The sequence below is a fragment of the Camelus dromedarius genome, chromosome 27, assembly GCF_036321535.1.
Source record: "Camelus dromedarius isolate mCamDro1 chromosome 27, mCamDro1.pat, whole genome shotgun sequence".
Taxonomy (NCBI): domain Eukaryota; kingdom Metazoa; phylum Chordata; class Mammalia; order Artiodactyla; family Camelidae; genus Camelus; species Camelus dromedarius.
In genome coordinates, this window is record NC_087462.1 from 19,200,135 (window position 1) to 19,227,054 (window position 26,920).

Below are 26,920 nucleotides of genomic sequence, written 5' to 3' on the forward strand. Positions count from 1 at the left end.
TTTAAAGCACATATCGGTGGTGTTTGTTTAGATACGTTATTGCCTGGAAAGGAGGGATAGATTCACCAGAATACACCCCTTACCCATTTTTTAAAGCATGTTTGCTCTCAAATCTAGGGTTTTAAGGTGGTAGTTTTTAAACTGTATTTATGTAAAGACTAGTGTTCTTACATGGGGCCATGGCTACTTTTAAAATTGAAATGAATTTTGTTGTTCTTGTTTTTAGGCACTTTCATGTTTAGTTCAATTTGCTTCTACAAGAAGGTCCTTATTTAGCAGTCCTGAACGTGCCAAGTACCTTGGTAATTTAATTAAGGGAGTAAAAAGGATACTTGAAAACCCTCAGGTATTTATCAAGTAATGTAATTAATACTTAGCTTTTCTGCTAAAGGTGCATAATAAACACATGACTTCATTATGATTCTGGAAGAAAATGAGAGGTGTATTCTTTCCTAAATCTCATTTGTAGTAGAAATGGGCAGTTTTTAAAAGTGGATGTTTTCCTAAGTGACTTCTGTGTTGTTCTGTTTACTTTCCCCATTCGTTTAGGTGAATATGAATGGAGATTGTATATCTTAGAATATTTCTGCTTTTTACCATTGTACTGCATTTCTTTGCTGGTACTTTTTAAATTACTGATATGATTAATTCAGTTATACCTACTATCTAAACTAGAAGACAATATAAATCTGGATGTTAATATTGAAACAAGTGGCCTTAAATTATGAAACAATACCTTTTTGACCTCTTGTGGACAATAAGAGTTGTAGATTGTAAAATCTCCTCTGTACATTAACTGTAAATCTTCAGTGGCAGTATTCATTTCAGAGAATTGCAAAGCAAAATTATTAATTAGTGATTTGGGTGCTTAGATAAAATTTGTTTCACTTTATTTTGGTTTTGGTTTAAAATGTCTGTAATGAAAGTACAGATTTTAAAAGGTTAAGTGATGATTTAAGGTTTATCTAAGTCTCTCGGTTATTAAAAACTTTTGAGGGAATATATAATATCTATTCATGAAGAAAATGTGCTTACTGTGTAAAGTACAATTATTTTTGCAGATTATTCTAAGGAATATTTTATGTGTTATGTATTCACTTTATCGTTTCACTGTTAGCATAACTAAAATTTGTGTTTTGCTTATAAATTGGATTTTACCAATATACTTAAATTTTTAGTCATTTAAATCACTATTATCAGTCAATATGTGGAAGAAAATATGCTAATATCAGATAATTCTCTTAATTGATTTTCCAACATCCTTGCATTGATGTTTTATGACTGTAAAAGTTAGTTTGATTATGTATATATATTTTTAGAATTAAAAATATGTATTAAAAGAGCCATGAGTACAAAATATATTTTTTAAATTGGTTCCTAATAATTTGAAATTATTTTATGTTCTTTCATGGAGCTCATATGAATGAAATTTTTACAAATTCTTTCAGTATTAAATAGTATTAAACTTTATGAATTCTATTTTATGCCAACTAGAATGCAAAGTTCTCAAACTGTAAAGATAATAACACATGTGCCCTCTCTTCAAGGAGCTCACTGGGGGCACCTTTCTTGGTCTTTCTTTTTAACCTGTCCTCCCCTCAAAGTTACCTCTGTGTCTTGTAGTACTTATGTTAAATTTTCTGCTCTATGTTGCAGTAATTTATTTGAATGACTTAGAGACAGGAAGTTGTTTGAGGACGTAATGCCTGTTGATAATAAATATTTGCTGAATTAAAAGATATTTCTGTTATTTGTGTGTGTACATGTACCATTTACTGTAAGTCCAGTGATACTGCTCTTTTCCACACCCCACCCCATGCAAATCTTTTTGTGTAATATATATTTTGTGTAATATGTATTTTCGTGTTCCCAAACATTATAATTTAATCATCATGATCAAAGCTTCCTCCAAAGCCTCTACTTTGGATTCCTTATTATTAATTATTTATGAAAAGATTATAGTCCAGTAGGAATCATTTTTTTTTCCCATTGATTACTACTCAGTTGATACCAAGTACAGTAAGCATCTGTGAAAACTGGGAGACTTAAGAAAATACTCTCAGAATTTTATTGATGGTATAATAGGATTAGCTTGGTTTGTTTTTTTAAAAGTTTTTTAAAAAGCTTTTCTTTTGTTCCATAATTTAGGGTTTGTCTGATCCAGGTAATTATCATGAATTTTGTCGATTTTTGGCTCGTTTAAAGACAAATTATCAGCTGGGAGAATTAGTTATGGTGAAGGAATATCCTGAAGTTATTCGCTTGATTGCAAATTTTACCATTACTAGCCTACAGGTAAATAAAGATATATAACTGATGTTAAACTATAGATAGTTTTAAAACCCTTTCTTTGATGGGAATTAAAAAAAAAAGTATTAGAGCACTTTGTTAATAATGTTCATTGCAAGGATTTAGGTAAAAAAGTTAATTGTAGCAAATTTTATAATAATAAAAATTTAGAGGGATTCCAAATATCTAATAATTAAAGACTAAATCAAGAACTGTAGTAAAATTTATGTAAAGAAATAAAGTTTTACAGATTAGTTTATGGAAAATTTTTTTTCTAAGTTTGGGGGGAAGTTTTAAAGTCGTATTTTCCTCATAATATCAACTGTGAAAAATATTCATACAAAGAAGAGTAGAAGGAAGTACACAAACATTTAACAAAATTTGTTATGTTACATGTTCGTTGGTTATATAATTAGAATAAAAGTTTATTTCAAAATGTATGTTTAGTAATTTTGCCTCTGTAATTTTTATTCCAGGAGGATATGAGGTCATTTTAAGTAACATTTGCTTTATTTCTTTGTAGCATTGGGAATTTGCTCCCAACAGTGTTCATTATTTATTAACTCTGTGGCAAAGGATGGTAGCATCAGTTCCTTTTGTGAAATCAACTGAACCCCACTTATTAGACACTTATGCACCAGAAATCACGAAGGCCTTTATCACTTCTCGGTTGGAATCTGTTGCCATAGTTGTGAGGTATTGAAAACTAAATGTTCTTGTTGTATTTTCATCTTCTGCATCTTGGAATTAAAAAAAAAAATTGAGATACAGTTTACCTACGGTAAAATTTACCCTTTTTGGTGTACAGTTCTGTAAGCTCTGTCTGACAAGTGCATACAGCTGTGTATAACTACCAACAAAATCAGGATATAAAATAGTTCCATCACTTCTAAAAGTTCTTTTAGGTCCCTTTGTAGTTAGGCCTTTCCTGACTCCTCAGCCTCTGGCAATTATTGATTTGTTTTGCTTCCCTAAAATTTTTGTCTTTTCCAGAAAGTTGTATAAATGCAATCATACAGTGCATAGCCTTTTAGTCTGGCTTCCTTCACTTAGTATGATGCATCTGAGATTCCTCTGTTTTGCACCAGTAGTTTTTTCTTTTTTTATTGCTGAATAGAATTCCATTTTATGGGTATATCACAATTTATTAATCCATTCACCTGTTGATGGATATTTGGGCTCTTTCCATTTTTGTATTAAAATATCTGTAAGTGTTCTTATACAGATTTTTGTATGAATGTAAGTTTTTATTTCTCTTGGGTAGATACCTGGGTATGAGATTCCTGGGTTGCATGGTAAGTGTGTGTTTTTCTTTGTAAGAAATTGCCAAACTATTTTCCAAAGTGGCTGTATCATTTTGCATTCCTACCAGCAATGTAAAGATCCAATTACTCTGCATTCTCACCAGCACTTGATATTGTCAGTTTTTAAAAACATTTTAGTCATTCTAATAGGTGTGATATTTCATTATGGTTTTAAATTGGATTCCCCTAATGACTAACAATGTTGAATATCTTCTTATGTGCTTATTTATCATTTGTATATACTCTTTGGTAAAATTTCTGTCAAATCTGTTGCCCTTTTTTTTTTTTTTTTTTTACTGGGTTGTTTATTTTCTTATATTGAAATTTGAGAGGTCTGTATTTCTTTTTTTTTATAATTATATGTATTTTGCAGTTATTTTCTCCCAGTCCATAGCTTGCCTTTTCATTTTCTTAACGAAGTCTTTCAAAGAGCAGGAGTTTTAAAGTTTAATGAAGTCCAGTTTGTTCTTTGTTTTTTTCTTCTGGACGTCTTATAGTTTTAGAATTTAAATTTAGATCCCTGGGTTTGAGGGAGGGTATAGCTCAAGTGGTAGAGTGCATGCTTAGCATGCACGAGGTCCTGGGTTCAATCCCCAGTACCTCTTCTAAAAAATAAATTAAAAAACCTAATTACCTCCCGCTAAAACAAACTTAGTTTCCTGATCCCATTGTAAGTTAATTTTTGTATGTGATAGGTAAGGCTGAATTTTTTTTATCTTTTTGCATATGCATGACCAATTTGTGGAAAAGACTATCCTTTCTCCATTGAATTGCCTTTATACTCTTTTCAAAAATTAATTGACCACATACATACAGTTCTATTTCTGGACTCTCTTCTCATTAATCTATGTGTTTCTTCTTCTGCCAATACCCTGCCTTGAGTACTGTAGTCTTATAATAAGCTTTGAAATCAAAGTGTGAGTCTTCCACCTTGGTTTCCCCCTTTGAAAATTGTTTTGACATTTTTACTTCCTTTGCTTTTCTGTATACATTTAAGAATCATCTTGTCAGTATCTCCAAAGAAGTCTTGCTGGGATTTTGAGTAGGATTGCATTGAATTTATAGATTAATTTGGAGGAAGAATTTACATCTTAGCAATATTGAGTCTTTCAGCCAGTGAGTGTGTTTATCTTTTATTTAGCTCTTCTGTGATTTCTTTTATTAGTGTTTTGTAGTATTCAGTGTTCAGATCTTACATATGCTTAATTAGATTTAATTAGTATTTTGTGTTTTCTGATGCCTTTGGAAGACACTGTTTTTTAAATTTAAATTTCCAGTTGTTACTGTTAATATATAGTAATGAATTCTATTTATTGACCTGTATGCTAGGACCTTGGTAAACTCACCTGTTAATACTAGTAGCGTTTTTGTCGTTACTTTGGTATATTTTATGTATGTAATCATATTATTTTCAAATACAGACATCTTATTTCTTACCTTCCAATCTATGTCTTTTCTTTACCCATGATAGAATTTAATATAAATAAAGTTTATTTGTGGTGAGTAGAATGTATGTCTCGTTCTAATGTCTGCAAACCTGTTCTATTTGTAGAGATAATTTAGATGACCCACTGGATGATACTGCCACTGTGTTTCAGCAGTTGGAGCAGTTGTGCACTGTTAGCAGATGTGAATATGAAAAGACGTGCACTCTTCTTGTACAGTTATTTGATCAAAATGCACAGAATTACCAAAAGCTTCTGCATTCAGCTACTGCGGTAAATGTGGACATGACAATTCAGGAAGGTCAGTGAATTTTCTATGACTGTTATATGGCAGTATGTTGAATTTTACGTAGATTCATTAATCAGTGTATTTAATAATTTTACTGCAACTTATTTTTATATATTTCCCCCAATTCCTGGTCCTCTAATGACTCATTAATTTTATTAATCTTCTGGGTAATTTGGTGGCTTGATGATTAATTTTTAGTTCTTTATAAGATTCACAGGGAATATTTCTCTCTGGAATCAGAATGAAAAAAAGCTGGTAAAGATCTTTGAGTAGAGTTTATTAACTTATAACTGTCTTTTAACTAGTCATGTTTCCTTCTTCTGTAGCTCACTGCAAATTCAGAGCCCAATTTTAGCCAGTAAAAAACTATGTTAAGACCTCATCATGATTTTGCATTTGTGTATTAGTCTTCACCATGGCTTTATTTTATTATTGTATTTTAATTTCTCAATTTCCTCATTATTTTTCATTCTTTACTGAAGGAGGATTTATTTATTTCTGTATGTTTCTTTAAATACTTTCAAAGAACATAGGGAATTAAATAGACTTTTCAGATTTTTAAGTGAGATGACTTATGAGAATGGAACTGGCTATATTCATTTCTAATAGGAGGCACTTTAATTATAGTTCCAGGATTTTTTTTTTCTTTCATATTTGTTTATTTTATTTTGTTTGGAAAGTGAGTGATAAGGGATGATACTTACTTTCAATGATTTTCCATCTAAACTCTTTTTTTAAAAATTCTTTAAAAATTATCCTTTACATTTACATTTCTTCTAAAATGTCTTTTATTCATTATCTCTCTGGTTTATTTTTTTTAAGTCACACAATACTGCTGAGGTGTTAGATAGTGGAGTAGTTAACCTTCTTTAAATGTTCTCTTATTAGTATCTCATTATTTATAAATTAAATTGGGGGGATACTAACATTTTGTTTTGCAGCATTTTGTCTTCATGATTGATTTTTTTAGTAGGATTTTAAAAATTATGAAATATAAAATACATACAAAAAGATATTTATGTATTTTGAGACCTAGTGACTAGCAATAATAAACACCATTCATGTAGCTTAAAGAACAGATCAATATCAATCAATACCTTTGCTGCTCCTTCCTTCCTACCCGCAGAAAATACTTGCTGCTTGTGTTTGTCAGTTATTTTCAGAGTATATGCACATGCAATAAATCTGTGAAGAAAGGGCCTTTTTTTCATGGTTTTATTGCATGTGCATATATTCTGAAAATAATCTGTGGTTTTGCATATTTCTGAACTTTACACAAATGAAATCAAACTGTATGTATTCTTGTACAACTTGCTTTACTGTTTTTTCTCAGCATTGCTTTTATGAGAGTTCACATTGATGCTGTAGCTGTAGTTCCTTCGTTTGTGCAGTTCTGCTGCAGTTCTCTTGTTTGAATATCCTGCAGTTTATTTATGCATTTTCTTGTCAGTGGGTATTTGTGTTTTCTCTGTTTTTTACTAATAAATGAATGCTGCTGTAAAGATTGATATACATATTCATAACATAGCCAGCTTTAGTAGATAATGCCAGACTATTTTACAGAGTAATTGTACTACTTTATATCCCATCCACTCTGATCTAGATCCTTGCCAGTAACTCATAATGTTAGACTTTTTTGTCAGGCTGGCTGAGGTAATATATCTCATGCATATCTTACTTTACACTCCCATGATAGTTAATGAAGTTTAGCATTTTTTAATGTTTATTGACTGTTAGTTGTGACATCATCAGTGATATATGTGTCTATGACCTTTGTTCATTTCCCCCTCTCCATTTGGATTATTGGTCTTTCTCTTACTGGTTGAGTTCTTTTATATTTTTAACACTAATTCTTCCTTCAGTTATTTGTAATATAAATATTGTCTCCAAGTTTGTGACTTGTCTTTACATATAACTTTAATGTGTCTGTTCTCTTAGTTATTTTCATATCAAGCTTTACTTTAATTAATTTACCTGACCTTTTGAAGAGATATTATATTTACATTGTCCACAAAAAAGAAAATGTGTTCTGTTCCAGTCCTATAATCGTTCCTCTTCACTCTAACAAGTAACGATTCTTACTAGTTTTGCATCTTTCTAAAGTTTCTGTATTCATATATGTATATGAATATGTAAGTTCTTATCCCCCCTTATTTACATAGAATGGTGCATACCACACTCATGTTCTATTTCTTGCTTTTTCTCATTTAACAGTATTTTTTAGTTATTTTTAAATCAGTATATAAAGAATGCTTAATTTGATAGTTGCAAATTTTTTTAATGTATCATAATTTATTTAACTATTCTCTACACCGTTGAGAGTCATTTGAGTTGTTTGCCATCTTCTGCTATTAAAATTAATGCTATGCAGATTAACCTTGTACTTGTCATTTTACGTGTGTGTAGGTATATCTATAAGATGAATATCCAGAAGTGGAATAACTGTTGGGTGGAAAGGTTAATGTATTTGTAATTTTTATGAATAGTGCCAAATTAACTCTCTGTAAGAACTGTACCATTTTACTTGTCCACCAACAATCTATGAGAGTTACATATTGCCTTCACAGGACAATGTTACCACGCTTTTGAATTTTTGGTAATCTTATAGGTGAAAATGATTTCTGTATATAATTTAACATTCTCATATCAGTGAGGTTAAGAATTGTTTAAGTTTATTTAAGAGCTATTTGGTCTTCTTTTTCTGTAAAAGAACTATTCATTTTCTTTGCTCATTTTTTATTGGGTTATTGGTTCCTTTTTTCCCTCATTGATTTGTAAGAGCTCTTTATAGTTTGGAAAAATGAGCCCCTTGTCTTGTGTTAAGAGTTGCAAATATCTTTTTTCTTTTTCTTTTTTTTTTTAGTGTACCATTTGATGAATTTAGCAGATACATAACCATGTAACTACCACCACATTTAAGATATAACACTTTCTTCACTCTGTAAATAATTTTCTCATGCCCTTTGATCCCTTTCCCTAACTCTTGGCCCAGGTACTCACTGGTTTCTGTCACTGTGGTTCATCTCTTTTAGATTTCTGTATATATGGACTCATACAATAAGTGATCTTTTGTGTTTGGCTTTGTTTGCTTAGGATAATGTTTTTGAGACTCAAATATATTGTGTATATAAATATTATATTCCTTTTTATTGCTGTGTAGTATTCCATAGTATAGCTTTACCTTAGTTTGTCTAGCTGTTTCCCACTTGATAGACATTTGAGTTACACTTGCAGTTTTTGGCTGTTATGAATAATGGTGCTATGTACATTTGCAGAAAACTCTTTGTATATTAAATTTTCATTTCTCTGTGATAAATACCAGAGACAGATGGCTGGGTCATATGAGAAATGTATGTTTAATATTATAAGATATTGCTATACTGTTTTATAGAGTATATCATTTTTCATTCCCATTAACAGTATATGAGAGTTTCATTTACTCCACATCTTCATCATCATTTGATATTGTCTTCTTTAGCCATTCTACTGGATATCTAATAGTAGTATCTCACTGTGGTTAAACTTTGAGTTTCCCCAGTAATTAACGTTGTTGTTTTTGGGGCATCTTATATATTCTTTTGTGAAATGTCTGTTTCCATTTTTTGACTTTTTAAACTGAATTGTTTGTTCTTTTGTACATATTCTTATTATTGAAATTGTAGGAGTGTTTTATATATTCTGTATATAGTCCTTTTTTCAGGTATATGTTTGCAAATATTTTCTTCCTGTCTGTGGCTTGTCCTTTCAGTTGTCTTTCAAAAAGCGAAATTTTAAATTTTGATGATTAAATCCTTCAGTTGGATTTTTTTCATTTTTTTTCTTTATGCTTTGTGCCTTTTATATTTAAGAAATCCTGTGTAACCAAAGTCACAGTGATGTTCTTCTATGTTTTACTTCTAGAAGTTTAATAGTTTTAGCTACTGTGTTTAGGTCTGTGATCCACTTTGGGCTACTTTTTGTGAATGATGTGAGGTAAGGAGAAGGCCTCCTCCCCAGCCCATATGGTTATTGAGTTGTTCTAGCACCATTTACTGAAAAGACTTATGTCTTTTTTCCCATTGAATTAGCATGTACATTTGTCAAAAATCAATTGACCATAAAAAGTCTTGGGTCTGTTTCTGGACTCTATTCTGTACCATTGATTTATATGTCTATCCTTATGCCAGTGTTATACTGTCTTGGTTACTGTAACTTTATCAGTCTTGAAATCAGTTAATTTAAGTCCTCAAATCTTGATCTTCTTTCTCAAAATAGTTCTGTTTTTTACTTTTCTGTATTAATTTTAACATCAGCTTATCAGTTTCTTAAAAAAAAGAAAACTCTTAGAATTTTGATTGAGGTACCCTCAATCTGTATATCAATTTGGGCCATCCTGATACCCAGTTCATGGACATAGTATATTGCTCCACTTATATAGGTGGTTTTAAAATTTTCTTTGTGATATTTCATTGTTCTCAGTGTACAGATATTTTTAATCTTCCACTAAGTATATCTCTATATATTTCTGATGCTGTTGTAAATTTTGATTATTCTCTGCTACTCTGTAAGACCAGAACTGATTTTTGTCTTTGTGTCCTCTGACTTTGCTAAATTTTCTTATTAGTTCTAATAGGTTTTTTTTTTCTGTAGATTCTTCAGGATTGTTGTAAATGATCATGCCATCTGCAAATAAAGAGTTTTATGTCTTGTCTTCATGCCTTTTATTTCTTTTTCTTTCCTTATTCCACTGGCAGAACCTTTAGTACAATGTTGAACAAAAGTGATAAGAGTAGATATTCTGGCCTTGTTTGTTTGTACATAGAATGCATTGATTTTTTTTTTTAACCATTGAGTATGATGTTACCTGTAGGTTTTTTTAAATTGAAGAAGTGCACTTCTGTTTCTCTGGCTATTTATAATGAACGGGGCATTGATTTCTTTGAATGCTTTTTTATGTGACCTTTATTTTCTTTTTTATTTTGCTAATATAGTGAGTTACATTGATTGATATTTCTTTGTAAAACCAGCTTTGCATTTCTAGGGTAAATCCTGCTTGATTATGATATTGTTCCTTTTATAATAGTAGATTCAGTTTGCAGAAATTTTATTTTACATCGATGTTCGTGAAGGATATTTGTAGTTCTCTTTTTTTGTGTGTGATGATTTTATCTGGTTTTAGTAACAGGGTAATACTGCCCTCAAAATGAGTCAGGAAGTATTTCTTCCTCCTTCTTTATTTTCTGAAAGAATTTGTGCAGTATATATTATTTCTTTTAAGAGTTTAATAGAATTTACCAGTGAAGCCAGTGGGCCTGGAAAGGTTTATAATTATGAATGCAATTTCATTAATTGGTATAGGACTAATCAAATCTTCTGTTTCACCTGGGTTGAAATTTAGTCATTTGTGTCTTTCAAGGAATTTGTTCTGTTTTTTAAATTTATTAGAATAAAGTTATTTCCAATATTCTATAATTATTCTTTTAATGTCTGTAGGATCTGAAATAATGTCCTTTCATTCTGTTTTTAAAATTGAGGTATACTTGACATATAACACATTAGTTTCAGGTGTACAACATAATGATTCAATAATTGTATATATTGGGAAATGATCACCACAAAAAGTCTAGTTAACTATGCATACATTGTTACAAAATTTTTTTTTTGTGATGAGAACTTTTGAGATCTACTCTCTTAGCAACCTTAAAATATGTAATACAGCATTATTATTTATAGTCACCGTGCAGTACAGTACATCCCCACAACTTATTTATTTTATACCTGGAAGTTTGTACCTTTTGACCTGCTTCACCCATTTTGCCCTCCCACCTTTTCATTCTTGATATTGATCATTTTTGCCCTTTTTCTCTTTTTTCCCTGATAGACCCAACTAGGTATTTATCAATTTTGTTAATCTTTTCAAGAAATCAACTGTGGTTGCACTGATTTTCTTTATTTTTTGTTTGTTTGTTTGTTCATATTTTATAAGGTTTTTAGGGGGAATATTTTCTGCCTTATACGTTTGATTTTATCTGTCCTTTTTCCTCTAATTTTGAATACAGACTTCACATCTTAGATTTTTAGATTTTCTAATAAAAACATGTAAAGCTATAAATTTCACTTTGCGCATGCTTTAGTGGCATCTCATAAATTTTGATCTTTTATTTTATTATCATTTAGTTAAAAATATTTTCTAGTCTATTATTTCTTTGTTAATTCATGGATTATTTAGAAGTATGCTTTTATTTCCAAATATTTAGGGCTTTCCTACTTGTCTTATTGTTACTAATTTCTAATTTAATTCTACCTTGGTCAAAATATTTTATATGATTTCAGATTTTTAAGTTTATTGAGACTTGTTTTATCACCCAACATATGGTCTCTTCTGGCAAACATACTATGTACACTGGAAAAGAATGTGTATTTTACCATAGTTGGGTATAGTCTGTAAATAGAGATTAAATCAAGATGGTTAATAGTATTGGCACAAGTTCTTTGTCTTTCCTGATTTGGGGTTTTTTTTTTTTTTTTTTGGTCTATTTCTATTATTTAGAGAGAAAAGAGGTATTAAAATCCCCAAATATGATTGTGGAATTGTCTGTACTACTTTTAAGTTTTAATTTTTGCTTCGTTTAGACATTTATAATGTTTTGATTTTTTTTTACTTCCTTATTTGACTCTTTTGTCTTGAAATCTACCACATTTGGTATTACTATTGCCAGTGCCTTCTTATGCTTTCTGTTTGCATGGTATATCCTTAACCATCCATTTACTTTTAATCTGTCTTTTTATTTTTAAAGTGTGTCTCTTATAGACAGTGTATAGTTTTTCCTTTAAAAAATCGTTTCTGACCATCACTGTCTTTTAATTGAAGTATTTAGTTCATTCACTAAATGAGGTGGATGAGGACTATTAACTCAATACCATTTAAACTGCTTCCTTAGATTAAGCTTTTCATATCACCTTGGTAGTCTGTATTTAGGCCACAAGCCATCAGAGGTCTGAATTGAGGGTTTTTTCTTCCTTTCCTGCGACTAACATGGAAGACAAGTTAGACAAGTTTCTGTGTTGTCTTTCTTTGTCTAGGGCAGATTTGTTTGTTTGTTTTCCCTCCAGTTCACTTTTTTACTAAAGGTATAAGAGTTTCACGTTGGGCATGCCTTAGACTTTGTCCTTTGTCCTTCAAAGGAGAAGCCCAAGTTCTCTAGTTATTTCTTTTTTTCTTTTCCCTCTGGTTATTTCTGTACATATGTCTCTCTCTTTCAGATCTGACATCTATTTTGGCCTTTGTGGATGTATTTTACTTTCTTACCAACTCAGTAGTAAATTTGGTGCATTTGTGCAAATTAGAAAAAAGACTCCCTTTCTTCCATGCAAGTGTTGCACCATATTCGTGTGCACAGATTGGTGAGTAGAGTACAGGCTAGATTTGAGTCCCTACATGTCCCTTCAGTTAAGTATCTTTTTGTAGCTGTGTGGTTGCCCTGTAAGCCTTTATTTTAGTGTTTTTGTTTTCAATTTTTTTATTTTTGGCCTGATGGCACAATGGCAGCCATATATAATATCTAAGATTTTTTTTCATTAACTCAGCTTGTTGTAATATAATTTGGTTCATGTTTAGTCAGCTACCTATAAAATCACTTTCTCTTTTTTTGGGTTTTATATTAAAGGCAATTTTGCTTTTTAAAAAGTAAAGAATTAGTAGTAACTTTCACTTGATTGCTGTCAACTAGATTTCTCTGAAAGGCATTTGAGCTGCAAAACAATCAGATCCTGGATAAACTTTTAATGCATTGCTTGGCTTGAAATAAGTACATTAAATTTCTGAGATTCCTTCTCCTCCACTTTGCTGCTCTCCTCTACTCAGTCCCTTCCTCTTCTGACTTCTTCCCCCTCGTAAAATGAACTTTAACCAAAATGGAACTGATCAGTAGCAAATAAGGGCAAAAGACAATGTTGCCTTTCAAGGCAAATTATTAATGATTAAATTGGTGGCAAAGCCTTCATTGGTTGCAAGATCAGTCAGTGTACCTTGCTTATATTCTTATATTAAGTTGGACTCTTGAGAAGGGGATATAGTGGTCCAAAACTGGTAGATACCCTTGGCTTCCAGAGAAAAACTAAATTAAAATCTTCTCTGAAGAGTAGCAACCATAATTTATGGCTTTAAGAATTCTGCAGACTACAATAAGTCAAATGAGAGGGGGGATTTAGCTCAGTGATAAAGTTCATGCTTAGCATGCATGAGATTCCTGAGTTCAATCCCCAGTACCCCATTAAAATAAATAAATAAAACTAATTATTCCTACCTGCCAAAATAAATAAATAAAACCAAAGTTTAAAAAAAGAAAAAATTTTTAAAAATCAATCAAATAAATGTTCATGATTTAAAAACTAGCCAGCACACAGATAACAAAGCAAGGTACCATGACTGAGCACTAACAAAAACAGTGAATTGTCTATTTGATTTAGACCTCCCAAAGAACTTATGATATTGGAATTGTATAGGAATATAAAATTATGTATGAAAAGTTTAAAGAAAAAAATAGAATCATAAATGAGCAAACAAAAGAATGAAAAATGACCAGGTAGATTGAAGTATACTCAAGTAAAACCTTTATTATTGAAAAAAATTTTTTTGTGATCTAAAATTTAATGAATGTGTTAAAACAGTAAATTAGACCCAGCTGAAGAAAGAATTAGCAAATTGGCAGTTAGGTTTGAAGAAAGTTTCAAGAATTGTGGCAAAACAAGGAAAGTGAAACTATTAGAAGTTAAAAGATGGTATGAAAAGGTCAGATATATCCAATTGAATCCCAGAAAGATGGAATAGAGAGAATGGAGCAGAGACAGTACCAAAGACCTTTTATCTGCAAATTTTTCAGAATTAATGAAAGACATGAATCTGTCAAAACAGAAAACCCAACATATACAGTCAAAAACAAAAAACAGCATTTTAGTCAAACTATGTAGCCCCAAAGACCAAAAAATCTCAAAAGTGGCTTGAAGAGTGTAAAATAGATTAACTCACTTCTCAACACTAAAAATGTAAGCCAGAAGATTGTAGAATATTATTTGTAAAAAAATTGAGTCAAAATAATGGCCATCTTATAATTATACGTCAGAGAAGTATCTTTCATGAACAAGGAAGCAAAAAACCATTTTTGGACAAATGAAAACAGAATTTTTACTACCAGTAGATGTTTAATAAAAGTTTTCATTAAATATTCTGAAGATTATTTTTTAGGAAGAAGGGCCATGATTCCAGAAGGATGGAAAGAAGCACATGGAAATTGGTAAACATATATATAAATCTTAACAAACAGCTTATATATATTAAAAAAAATTTTTTTTTAACTTATAGAATTAAAAAAATAAACCACCATGAATAGTAGTACATGGGAGAGGGGAGTGATAAGAATTAAAATTATCTTAATTCCTTGTTTTATTTAGGAGGAAAATTAAGGTGATAAAATTTCAAGAGTAACAACTGAAAAGTGTAAGATACCATGTGATTAACTTCCATAACCCAGTAGGAGGAAAATAATGAAATAGGTAAACAAGCAAACTCATATTTTAAAAATCAAGAAAAGAAGAAAGAGACAAAATAGAAGATAACAATAAAAAATAAAATAGGAGCATTCCAGATACATTATTAATCTAAGAAACATAAATAAGTTAAATTTATAGTTAAGCCAGATTGTAAAGTTGAATATTTAAACACATATTCCAGTGAGTCAAATGCTCATTATAAGAGACATACCCAAAACATTAAAACATAGAAAATTGAAAGTAAAAGGATAAAAAAAAAAAGTGCTGTGTATATGCAAGCCTGAGGGAGTTTGGGGTAGTTACATTAAAATCAAATAAGACTATAATATAACAAGCATTATTAGAACTTAGATAATAGTTTGTACACTAAGAAGGTGTAACCATTTCTGTTATCTAGTACCTAATGAAATGGTCTCAAAACATATCAAGTAAAGTTGGTATTTCTATGGGAGAAATTGACAAATGTATCTTTATGATGGGGAGTTGCAGTACATTTCCCACAATTATTGTTGATAAATAAGGAAGTCACTAAATTTAGAGAGAATTTGAACAATGTGATTAACAGACTTTATTGAATAGATGTATATATCTGCTGGAGCCAACAATTAGAAAATACCAGTTTTCTATAGGACATGACATGTTTGAAAAAAAAAATGATCAAAAAAAACAAAGCTAGAGGCATCACGCTTCTTGATTTTGAGCTGTATTACAAAGCTGTAGTAATCAATATGTTATGGCATTGGCATAAAAACAGATGGATGGATCAGTGGAACAGTATAGAGAACCCAGAAATAAACCCACATTTGTACAGTAAGTTAATTTATCATATAGAGCCAAGAATATGCAATGGGGAAAGGCCAGTCTCGTCATTAAATAGTGTTGGGAAAACTATGCAGCCACATGAGAAAGAATGAAACTGGACCACTATCTTAAGCCATACACAAAAAATAACTCAAAATGGATAGAAGACTTAAACATAAGACCTGAAACCATGTAACACCTAGAAGAAAATGTAGGTAGTAAGCTCCTTGATATTGGTCTTGGCTGTGAATTTTTAGATTTAACACCAAAAGCAAAGGCAACAAAAGAAAAAATAAACAAGTGAGAGTACATCAAACTACAAAGCTTCTGCACAACAGAGGAAACTATCAACAAAATGAAAAGGCAGCCTACCAAGTGGGAGAAAATATTTGTATATCACATATCTGATAAGGGACTAATAGCTAATACAAAGAACTCACACAATTTAGTAGTGAAAAAGTAAGCAACCCAATTAAAAAATGAGCAGAGGATCTGAATAGCTATTTTTCCAAAGAAGACGTACAAATGGCTGTTAGGTACATGAAAACGTGCTCAACATCACCAGTCAGGGAAATGCAAATCAAAACCACAATGAGATATCACCTGACATCTGTTAGAATGGCTGTTACCTAAAAGACAAGTTATAAGAAGTGTTGACGAGGATGTGGAGAGAAGGGAGTCCTTGTGCACCACTGGTGGGAATGTAAATTGGTGTTGCCACTCTGGAGGGTCCTCAAAAAATTGAAATAGAACTATCATATGATCCAGCAATTTCACTTCTGGGTATTTATTCATAGAAAACCAAAAGTTACTTGAAAGGGTATCTGCACCCTCATGTTCATTGCAGTCTTGTTTACAACAGTCAAGACATTGAAGCAATCTAAGTATCCATGATGGATGAATGGGTAAAGAAAATGTGTGTTTGTGTGGGTATACATATATGCATATAAATATGTGTACATAGTTATATATAGTATGTAAAAATTATTCAGCCATAAAAAAAGAATGACATCTTGCCTTTTGTGACAACATGGATGGACCTTGAGGACATTGTGTTAAGTGAAATAAGTCAGACAAGGAAAAACAAATACTGCATGATCTCAATTAAATGTGGAGTCTAAAAAACAAAACAAGACAAATTGAACTCCTAGATGCAGAGAACAGATTGGTGGTTGCTAGAGGTCGAGTTTGGGGATGCGTGAAATGGATAAAGGTGGTCAAAAGGTACAAACTTCCAGTTATAAAATAAATAAATCATGGAGATGCCATATACAGCATGGCAACTATAGTTTAAATAATACTGTATTGCATATTTGAAAGTTGCTGAGAGAGTAGATGTAAAAGTTCTCACCATAAGAAAATAAAATTTGTGACTGTGTGGTGACAGATGTTAACTAGACTTACTGTGGTGATCATTGCACAGCATATACAAATACCAAATTTTTATGTTGTACATCTGAAAGCAACATAATGGTCTGTGTCAATTATATCTCAAATTTAAGAAAATGACCAAGTATTGTGTACATAAAGCAGCAAATTTCAGTGACTCATGGAGTCCACATTTTCTTACCTATTTGCAATTAAAACTAAATTGCATAAATAATAATAAATACCATATACTTGGTAATTTTACCTACATTCTTCTCAGTAACTGTGGAGTAAAAGAAGTCTTAAGGGAAATTAAAAAACAGAGTTACACAATAATGGAAATACAACATTTTTGGAATTCAGTGGAAAGTTTATTACACAAAAAGAAGAAAGGCTGAAATGTTGCGACTTAAGCATCCAAGTTGAGAAGTTAGAATGAGAGGAACAGATCAAACCTGAAGAAAGGGGAAAGAAACAAAGAGCAGAAATTAATGAACTAAAAGACAAAGATTCAGTAGAATCAAAAAAATCAAAAGTTAATTCTTTAAAAATACTAATAAAATTGACAAACCTCTCATGAGATAAGAAAAAAGAATTCACAAATGTATTAGGAGCAAAAGGAAATACAATTACAATTACATTAATTTAAAAAATTAACAAAGGTTTAAAAGATAAAATTATACGTAGTATTTTTTGAGGTCAACAAATTAGAAAACTTGAAATGCATAAATTCCTAGAAAGAAAAAAACCTTAAATCAATTCAGGATTAAAAAATAAAAAATACCAGAAGTGGAAAAAGGCACTTTCTACATATAAACATACACACTAACATACACAAACCCAAACAAGGATCACCATCTAGATGAACCTGGAAAAAATTCCTAGAAATCAATTAAATTCTTTATGGAAATGATGAATAAGTATGTTGCTGGTCATAAGAGAAATGGAAATTAAGGCACATGAGATACCATTTTACTTTCAGTAGATTGGCAAAAATAAGAAATCTTACAAAGGAGAATGTAGATCAAAGGGAATTCTTACACATTTCTGGTAGTACAAAGTATAGTCAGTTGGAAATAGAATGGAAATCAATTTGGTGTTACCTTGAAAAGTGGAACGTTTGAATATCTGCTGACTTGACACTTCTGCTTTTAGGTATGCCCTGTAGAATGCCTCTTCTATACAAGAGGACATGCGTGAGAATGTTCCTAGCCTAACTGTTCCTAGAGGCAAAAAAATTTAAAAAGTTCAAATGCCCATCAGTATAAAAATAGTTAAGCAGATAATATAGTTACACAATGAAATGTTATATAATAGGAAAAAATGAATAAACTACAGGTATACTTAAAGATGAGTTTAAGAGATGTTTAGTGGGGAAAAAAAAAACAATTCTCAGAAAGCTGTATTCAGTATGAACCACTTACTAAAGCCCCCAAACAAGTGAGACTAAAAATATATTGTTTAGGAATATATATATAAGTGATAAAACAAAAAAAAATGTGAAGAAAATAGTGAACATCAAATACAGAATCATGGTTACTTATAGGGAGCACGGTAAGAGGACAAGCTAGGGGAGGGGTATGGAGGTAGGTATGACAGTATTGATAAAGCCTTGCTTGTTAGGTTGGATAGGAGAGTTTAGGGTGTCTGTTTTATTACCGTCAGCCCCCTTGATCTGAGGTTTCCACACTCACAAATTCAACCAAAGATAGAAAATATTCCAAAAAAAAAAAAAAATTCCAGAAAGTTCCAAAAAGCCAAACTTGATTTGCCATGTGCTAGTAACTGTTTACCTAGCACTTACATTGTATTTACAACTACTTGCCTAGCATTTGCATTGTATTAGGTTTATAAATAAGCTAGAAATGATTTAAAGCATATGGAGGATACGAATAGGTTATATGCAAATACTGCACCACTTTATACAAGGGACTTGAGCATTCACAGATTTTTGTAAGCCTGGGGGTCCTGGAAACAATCCCCTGCAGATACTGAAGGACTATACTTCATATACATTACGTATATTCTTTCCTGTGTATCAAGTATTTTATTACAATGTAAAAAGATTCAGTTGTAAAATCAAAGACTTGTTTTCTTACAAAAGCATACTGAAAGTATAGCTGTTCTAAGATATATGAATGGAATTAACTGAAATGTAATAGTTTACTAGTATTAAACAGGTCTGTCTATTGATTAAAGTAAGTCAGACCTGATCCTTGATTAATAACTCAAGGTTTTATAGTTGTAATTTTAATAAAATACCATTTCAAAGTTTCTAATATAATTATGCCTGATACATAGGAAATGTTGCATAAGTATGTTTTTCCTTTCCTCTAGTCAAAGGTCAGTGCAAAGGAATCTGCATTTTAAAAATATCTGTGGTCTACTAAAAAATAATTGTTTCATATTATGAAAAACGCCTGTGTGGTTCCAGTTTGTGCTACTGTGTGTAGTAGTGTTCAATTTCTTTTGTGCAGACTAGACTTCAGTTAGTGTTGAACAAAGAAAATTATGTGCTCTCGTTATGTGTGCTTTAATTTAGATGCTTAATGGCTTTTAATGTTACAAAATAAGTTTATTATTATATTATCTCATTTGTATTATATTGTCTTGCTCTTCCATATTTGTGGTGATATGGTCATGGTTTAGGAAAACAATAATCCCTAAGAAATAGGTCATTAACAGGAGTTAACGATTACGTGTGATCTATGGTAATGACTGATTTCTTTGGGATTATTGCAGTTATAAACCATAATTACAGATTATTACAGCAATAATTATTTTGTTAAAGGAAAAAAAACATTCTGTTCTTCAACAGCTGTTAAAACAAGTGCCCTGAACAATTCAGAATAAATAGAAAAATGGAGAACTGTAGTGGAAATATAGTCTAGGATGAGATTTTTTTCAAAATGTATAAATATGAAACTCAGGTATAGGATATTTAAATTTCTAAGTGCAATTTAAATTTATAGATTTACGTTTAAACTTTGTGGATATAATCCTATAACCAATGTAACTTTTTAGCATTTATTATTTTAAATACTGTCAGTCTAGAATTGTAGAGGTTTAGGGAAAAGTTTAATGTATATGAGAAATACCACTTCTCATTCGGTTAAATATGAAGATTACATTTGGTAGCTTAATAAAAATGGCTTTATACTTCATTGTTCATTTCTAACACTAATATTGATTTATTCAATCAATAGTTGTTAAACTTTTAGGGTTAGAAATGCCTGTTTTTCTGTCTTGTACAACAGAAATCACTGCTTTCTGAAACCAAGAAAGAATAAATTACATTCTGCTTTCCTCTAAATAATTAAACTTCCATTCAGAATTTGCCATAATTTTAGGGAAAAAATGCTCCCAGTTGATCACATGTTATTTTTGCATAACATTCTTTGATATTAAAGCCTTTTTTTAGGATCACAGAATAAAATGAATTAAAGAATAAAAAAATGAAACTTTGAGAAATTCATGTCTAAATTTACTATTAAACAATGATACTCATCACACTGCATTGAAAAAGTAATTTTTTCCTTTTATCTGTCTCTCTCACTAGGTTCAATTCCTTGGGCATGGGATTTCTCTTCCTCTTCTCATCCTACCTCATACATATTTAGTTATGTCTCAGTGAGCAGCAAATGATACATAGATACTCAGCCAATGAATTTTCTGAAAATTCTTGGGAATTTTTTTTTTCAGTTCGGGGTTTTTGCTTGTTTTATAAACAACATTAAGAAAGCAGATACAGCTAACTGGAACTGGCTTTAATTGGAGCAAGTCTCTTTGGTAGAGAGGAAATAAATTAAAAATTCTTAAATATTGTATGACAGTTTTCTTGTGTAGCTTCTTAAATAAAACTTAGGATGAACATATAATTGTTACATATTGGTATGTTTTATGGCTTTTGCAGCTATGATACAGACGAACTAAAATGGGTATAGCTATTTAATAATAATAATAATAATAATAATAATAATAATAATAATAATAATAATAATAAAAACAGTAATAGTGGCCAACATTTACTCAGCACTTACAGCAGGCATTTGAGTACTTTACGTGTAGAATACCACTAAGCGCTGTTAGAAGCCTATGAGCCATTTACTCTCATCTTCGTATCTATAAATGAGGAAATGAAAGCCAAGAAAGATTGAGTAACTAGCATAATAAATAGTAGAAGCAAAATTCAAACCCAAGGTATGCTCTTGGTACCTAAATTGTGTTGCCTCCATTTTTAAATGAAAGTTTGCTTATTTGAAATCCAACAAATATTTATTCCCTGTGTCTCATAGACTTGGTTTTATAGTGGGTGGTTTGGGAATCAACTTTTTTTTCCTTATTATATATTAGGACGTCTTGCCTGGCTGGTATACTTAGTTGGGACAGTTGTTGGAGGAAGATTAACATATACAAGTACTGATGAGCATGATGCTATGGATGGAGAATTATCCTGTCGGTAAGTGTAGCTATGTAATTTACAGAAATTTCTAAGGAGTTAGACATTTTTAGTTATTAAACTGGTAATATGAACTAAAGCATTTTTCAGTTGGCATTTTGAGGAAGGTATCATTTTCCTTTATATTGATAAGAAAAGCAAGGCTTAGAGGTTAAATGATTTGCAGAACTCATATCTCTAATAAGTAGTGTAGTCACATAAATTTATATGAATAAAATGAGTGAGTTGGTTTTCCATATATTTTATTTTTAATAACTACTGTCATTTTGGTAAAGATCTTTGCATATTTTAATTAATATTTGAGAGTATATGTACCTTACATGTGTATTTTTCAACTTTTTCCAACAAAAATTATAATATTGTTTTATAAACTAAAATGGGGGTAATAATAATAAGAAGAAGAATGCCTAATTCATTTGGGACTATTATCTAAGGATTAAATGGGTTAATAATTTTAAATTGCTTAGAACAATGCTTACAAAAGACCCCAAACACTTATTTTTTTGAAAATCAGTTGTAATAGTATGAACATTTTACCTAGACATGAAATATTATAAACTTTACCATAATTCGAACAGATCCCTGTTTTGGGAATTTTAGGTGGTTTCTCAGTTTTTTCTTATTTTAAAGGTGAATATTCTTTTAGTTGTATCTTTATGTAGATCAAAATAACTTTATTAAAGTTAAGTCCTAAAAGCTGAATAGCTGGTTGAATTCTGTATAGCATTTTGAAGACTTTCAATACACGTTACCAAGTGGCCTTCTGTAAAAGTTGTACCAGTTTATCCTCTGAACTCAAAAGACTATGGGAGGCTATCGTTTTTTTCTACAGTTGAACACTAGGTAGTAGGATTCTTATCTTTGCCAGTTTATAGATAACAAATGTATTGTTTTAATTTGTATTTCTTTAGTCAGACATTCTTTTCCATTCCTTTTCTTGCCGTTTCTATTTTCTCTTTATTTTTTTATTATATAGAGAATATATCATTCACCTGGTTTTATGATTATCTTTTCTAATGTATCCATAAGAACCCAGTATATATCAAAGATTGTAATATTTTGCTATTCATTTTGAGTGTATTTTCTCCATATGTTCAATTTATTTTAGAAATTTCTTTTTTATATATATATATTATATATTATATATAAATATTTATATATTCAGATCTATTAATTTTTTCTTTGATTTTTTTTCAATGCTCATATTTAGAAAGGTTGTTCCACACCTGGATAATAAAAATATTCAGCTGTATTTTCTCCTGGTTCTTTTATGGTTTATGTTTTTATATTTAATTTTTGATATATCTAACAGTTATTTTATTTATATGCTTTTTTGGAAGGTTCCAAGGTGTTAACCAATTAATGTCAACCCTACCCTCTACTGATTTGAAATGCCACTTACATCTTACACAGAATTCTTACGTCTTTTTCTAGGCTGTTCATTCTTCCCCACTGATCTTAGAAGTCTGTTAGTACACCACTGTCACACTACTGAAGTCCTTAGTGTGGTATTCTCCCTCATTATTATTCTTCAGTATATTCCTAAGTGTTTAATAGATTTGTTGCCATCTTGAGTAGATACCTCCCCCTCATTCCATATCCTTTTCAACCTTTAAGCTACCTGTTTTCAATGAAATTTGAATCTGAATGGAACATAAATATTTTTAGTATTTTTAAGATGTATTATTTCCAATATCAAACCACTTTAAAATTTGGGGGCATTCTCAAAATGCTTTAATTAGTTTTAAATGAAGTGAATGATTTGCCTCTGTACCATCTTTTAATATAACATTACATATTTAGTAAAATGGGAATTAAATATACTTTAATTTTTTCTTTAACTAACAAATGAATTTAACTTTAAATAAGATTTGTTTTCTGTTTTAGTCTACATTCCCTAGAGAAAAAAACCTTGAGTGAAGTTTATGGACTAATAGTTTTTGGAGGGTGGGGAGAAGGATACATTTTCAAGGAAGAAAGAATGAAGGAAAAGTGAGTGAGAGAATGAGAGAAAACAAGTAGAGCTGATCCTCATTATTCATGGATTCCGTTTTTGCAGTTTGTATACTTGCTAAAGTTTGTTAACCCCCAAACCAGTACTCTTCATTGTGTGTATAGTAGTGAAAAATTTGAGTTGTCCAATGCGTACTTTCCCAGCTGAGATGAAGCGGACGCTCTGCCTCCTTGTTTCAGTTTTCATACTGTAAATGCTTGTCCTTTTTGCTATCTATTTAGTGCCACGTTTTCACATTTTTGTGCTTTTCATTGGTGATTATGCTGTCTAAGATGTTCCTCCAGCATAGTGAAGTGCTGTCCAGTGTTCCTAAGCACAAGAAGGCTGTAGTGTGCTTTACAAAGAACATACATGTGTTAGGTAAGCTTTCTTCAGGCACAAGTTGTAGTGCTATTGGCTATGAGTTTGATGTTAATAAATCAGCGATATATACCAGATAAGGTGTTTTTAAACAGAAACACACATAAAACAGGTTATATGTTGATCAGTTAATGAAAATATTGTGACCAGAGTTCCTCAGGAACCTGTCCCTGGAAACAGTGGGATATGTTTGTGGGTGTTTAAACAAGGCCAAGCAAATTCAAGATAGGGTATATACTAGGACTTATGCACATTTGTCTAGAAAAAACATATATATGTGTTTTAACATACTGAGACTTTAAATAAGAATGATGTTTTATGTAAAATTTTAAAATACGTTTCATATGAAGAAATTCCAGGTAACTGGAACTGTAATACTGTTGCCTTCTCTGTGTGTTACATAACCTTTTTAGCTCCTGGGAGAGCACTACCAAATTAGAAGATTGAGAAGCTCCTGCCAAAAATCTATGTGTTATTTTATCAGGGAAAGTTTGATATTCATAGAAGCTTTCAATATTGTGGTAATTATACTTTAAACTTGTTACTTAAACATATGTAAATATGCTACTTTAACTTAGCAAATAAGTATCTTTGTGCCCAGGCCACACAATTCTAATTAAATAAAGACAATTTTATAGTCATTTCAGTTTCATTCACCGTGACCAGAGTGTAAACGTCTTGAGAGAGCCCACAGCAGTTTTGACTTGCCCTGTGTCCTCTGTTTGCTAATGCTTTGCTAGTGGCTGCTGTTTTTCGGCTTGCTCCTCTCAGTGAGGCCACCTTATGTTTCTCCATGTTACTCTTGCCTGTTCATCTCCCAGACAGCTCTCATTATTCACTGAAGACCTTCGGCAAGTAGCTCAGAGTTTTGCTCTCTGTCCTAAACCTGCTATGATACAGATGACTTCAGGTTCTTTCTCAGCAGGTAATGTTGCTTCCTTTTCTCTACTCAGAAGCTCCCAGTGGCTTCCTGTCACACATGAGACAAATTCCAGATTCTTGCCATGGCCCAAAGTGTACTGTGCTACTTCTGACCTCATTTCTGATCCTTTTTCATTCAACTCAGCTATGTACACTGGCATCCTTGCTATTCTCTGAGTATTACCAATTTGTTTTTGCTTTAGGGCCTTTACACTTCTCTTCTGCTAGGAATGCTTCCTGCCAGATGTTTCATGGTACTCCTTCACTTCAGTCAGGTCTGTACTCATATGTCTAACTCGTTTGACCTTCCTATCCAAAATAACATCCTTATCCTGTTTATTTTTCTTCATAGTATTTATTACCTCTTAGTATTTTATTTGTTTATTCTACTAGAATAGGGAAAGAAAAAGTTTTATCTGCTTTGCTCACTGCTGTATTTTTATCTCATCTGCTTTGCAAAACCTAAACTCTAAAGAAATTCAGAGTTTTCTCTTAATTTGTTGAGTGATAAAAGAAGTTGTTCACCTCTGTAGATAGGTACCATTGCCAACTAAGATACCATCTTTTTTAACTCAACTGAGCCCTCAGCATTGCTCAATGATTCTTTGTTGTTTTAATAGTTCTTGTCTTCTGACTTCCAAATATTTATTGAACTGTTTTACTTGTGTATTCTGTCCCCCATGTGCCTCTAATTCAGTGACTAAAATTACACTCATCTCCTCCATCCACTCCCAGCCCTGACTCTCTTTATAAGTCTCAGAGTTGTCCACTCTGTTGCCTAAGCCTGAATCCTTGGAGTTCTCCTTAACTTTTTCTTTTTCTCTCACCAGCATCCATATGTCATCAAATCCTGTCAGTTCTGTTTATCCCAGTTAGTCCAGTTCTTTCTGTCACCCCTGCCATTTTAACTCCTGTCATCATTTACCTGGATTCATGCTACAGTTTTAAATGCACACCTTGTCTTCTCTCTGGCTTTCTAAAACAAAAGCTTGATTGTGTCTGTGCTTTGCTTAAACTCTGCAAGGACTTTCATTGCTATTGGAATTAAAATCAACCTGGTGTATCAGGCTCTTCATGATCTGGATCCTGCTTTCTCATTAGCCTCCTCTCCTGCCACTGACTTCTTGATAGCCATTTTGAACCTTTTTTTCAGCTCTTAAATGAGTCATGCTTTTTATTTCCTGTCTAAATAGCTGCACATGCATTCCCCTTTCTCTCTTTTTGCTATGTTCTACCCATGAATTTTAGGAATTCTTGCTAATTTCTTCATAGTGTTGATTATAGCAATGTCATGCCCTATTCTGAATAGGCTATAGATTTCTGGAGGACTGGGAATAATATGTTTTGCTTACTGTTGTATTCTGAACTTCTGCAGATACCTGCCATATAGTAGGCCCTCAAATATTTGTTGACCAAATAAATACTTACATAATTGGATAGTCAGGGGAATATAAAACAATTGATTATCCAAAATTTATTTCTTTGTATTTGAGATGTTATGCTTATACTTGGATCAAAATTACTTAATGATATATTTATCTTTTTATTTTTTCCATGCTTCAAAGATAATTTGAGATAAAGGTAAAATAAGTGTAGAACAATAAACTGAAACTGAAAGTGGACTTTGTGTATACAATACAAGCTCTGGTCTTAAGCACTGGTTAGAGGTGGCAGCAGATTTTTGAAGGGCACTGTGACAGAGACTACTAGTTGTCTCATATCTCTTCTTTCCTTCTTCTGCAGAAATAGAATACTTGAAATGTTCTGCTGGGCATTGGCCACCTGAATAAAGACTAGATTTCCTAGAATCTCTTGCAGCTAGATATGGTTAAAGGATTATGTTCTGAGCAATTGGAATGTAAGTGAGTGTAGTGTGTGTAACATATATGCTCATATGAGTAAAGCTGAAGAAGCCATCTTAGACTTAGACAATAAAATTGGTGAATGGAGGCAAGTGTAACAACAGGATAGAAGGAACCTGAGTCCCTGTTACACTGTGGAACACCAGCTAGTCCTAGAACATTGTGTTGGATTTTTGCCTGCGAGAGAATAAATATCCGTATTGTTTAAGTTATTGTTATTTTGAATTTCAGGCACTGGAAGCTGAACTTCTTGTGCAACTATCAAAGCTTATTTAACAAA

General features: G+C 31.5%; 1 protein-coding gene across 3 annotated transcripts in view; it reads left to right on the top strand.

Moving 5' to 3' along the window:
• RANBP17 (RAN binding protein 17) overlaps positions 1-26,920 on the top strand; it is a 276,378-nt gene that overhangs the window by 32,789 nt on the left and 216,669 nt on the right. For all 3 annotated transcript variants that reach the window (XM_031437777.2, XM_064480090.1, XM_031437778.2), the window contains exons 9-13: positions 227-346; positions 2,149-2,295; positions 2,813-2,985; positions 5,146-5,339; positions 21,378-21,483. In XM_031437777.2, the coding sequence (XP_031293637.1) occupies positions 227-346; positions 2,149-2,295; positions 2,813-2,985; positions 5,146-5,339; positions 21,378-21,483 (740 nt within the window). The remainder of the gene's footprint in view (positions 1-226; positions 347-2,148; positions 2,296-2,812; positions 2,986-5,145; positions 5,340-21,377; positions 21,484-26,920) is intronic.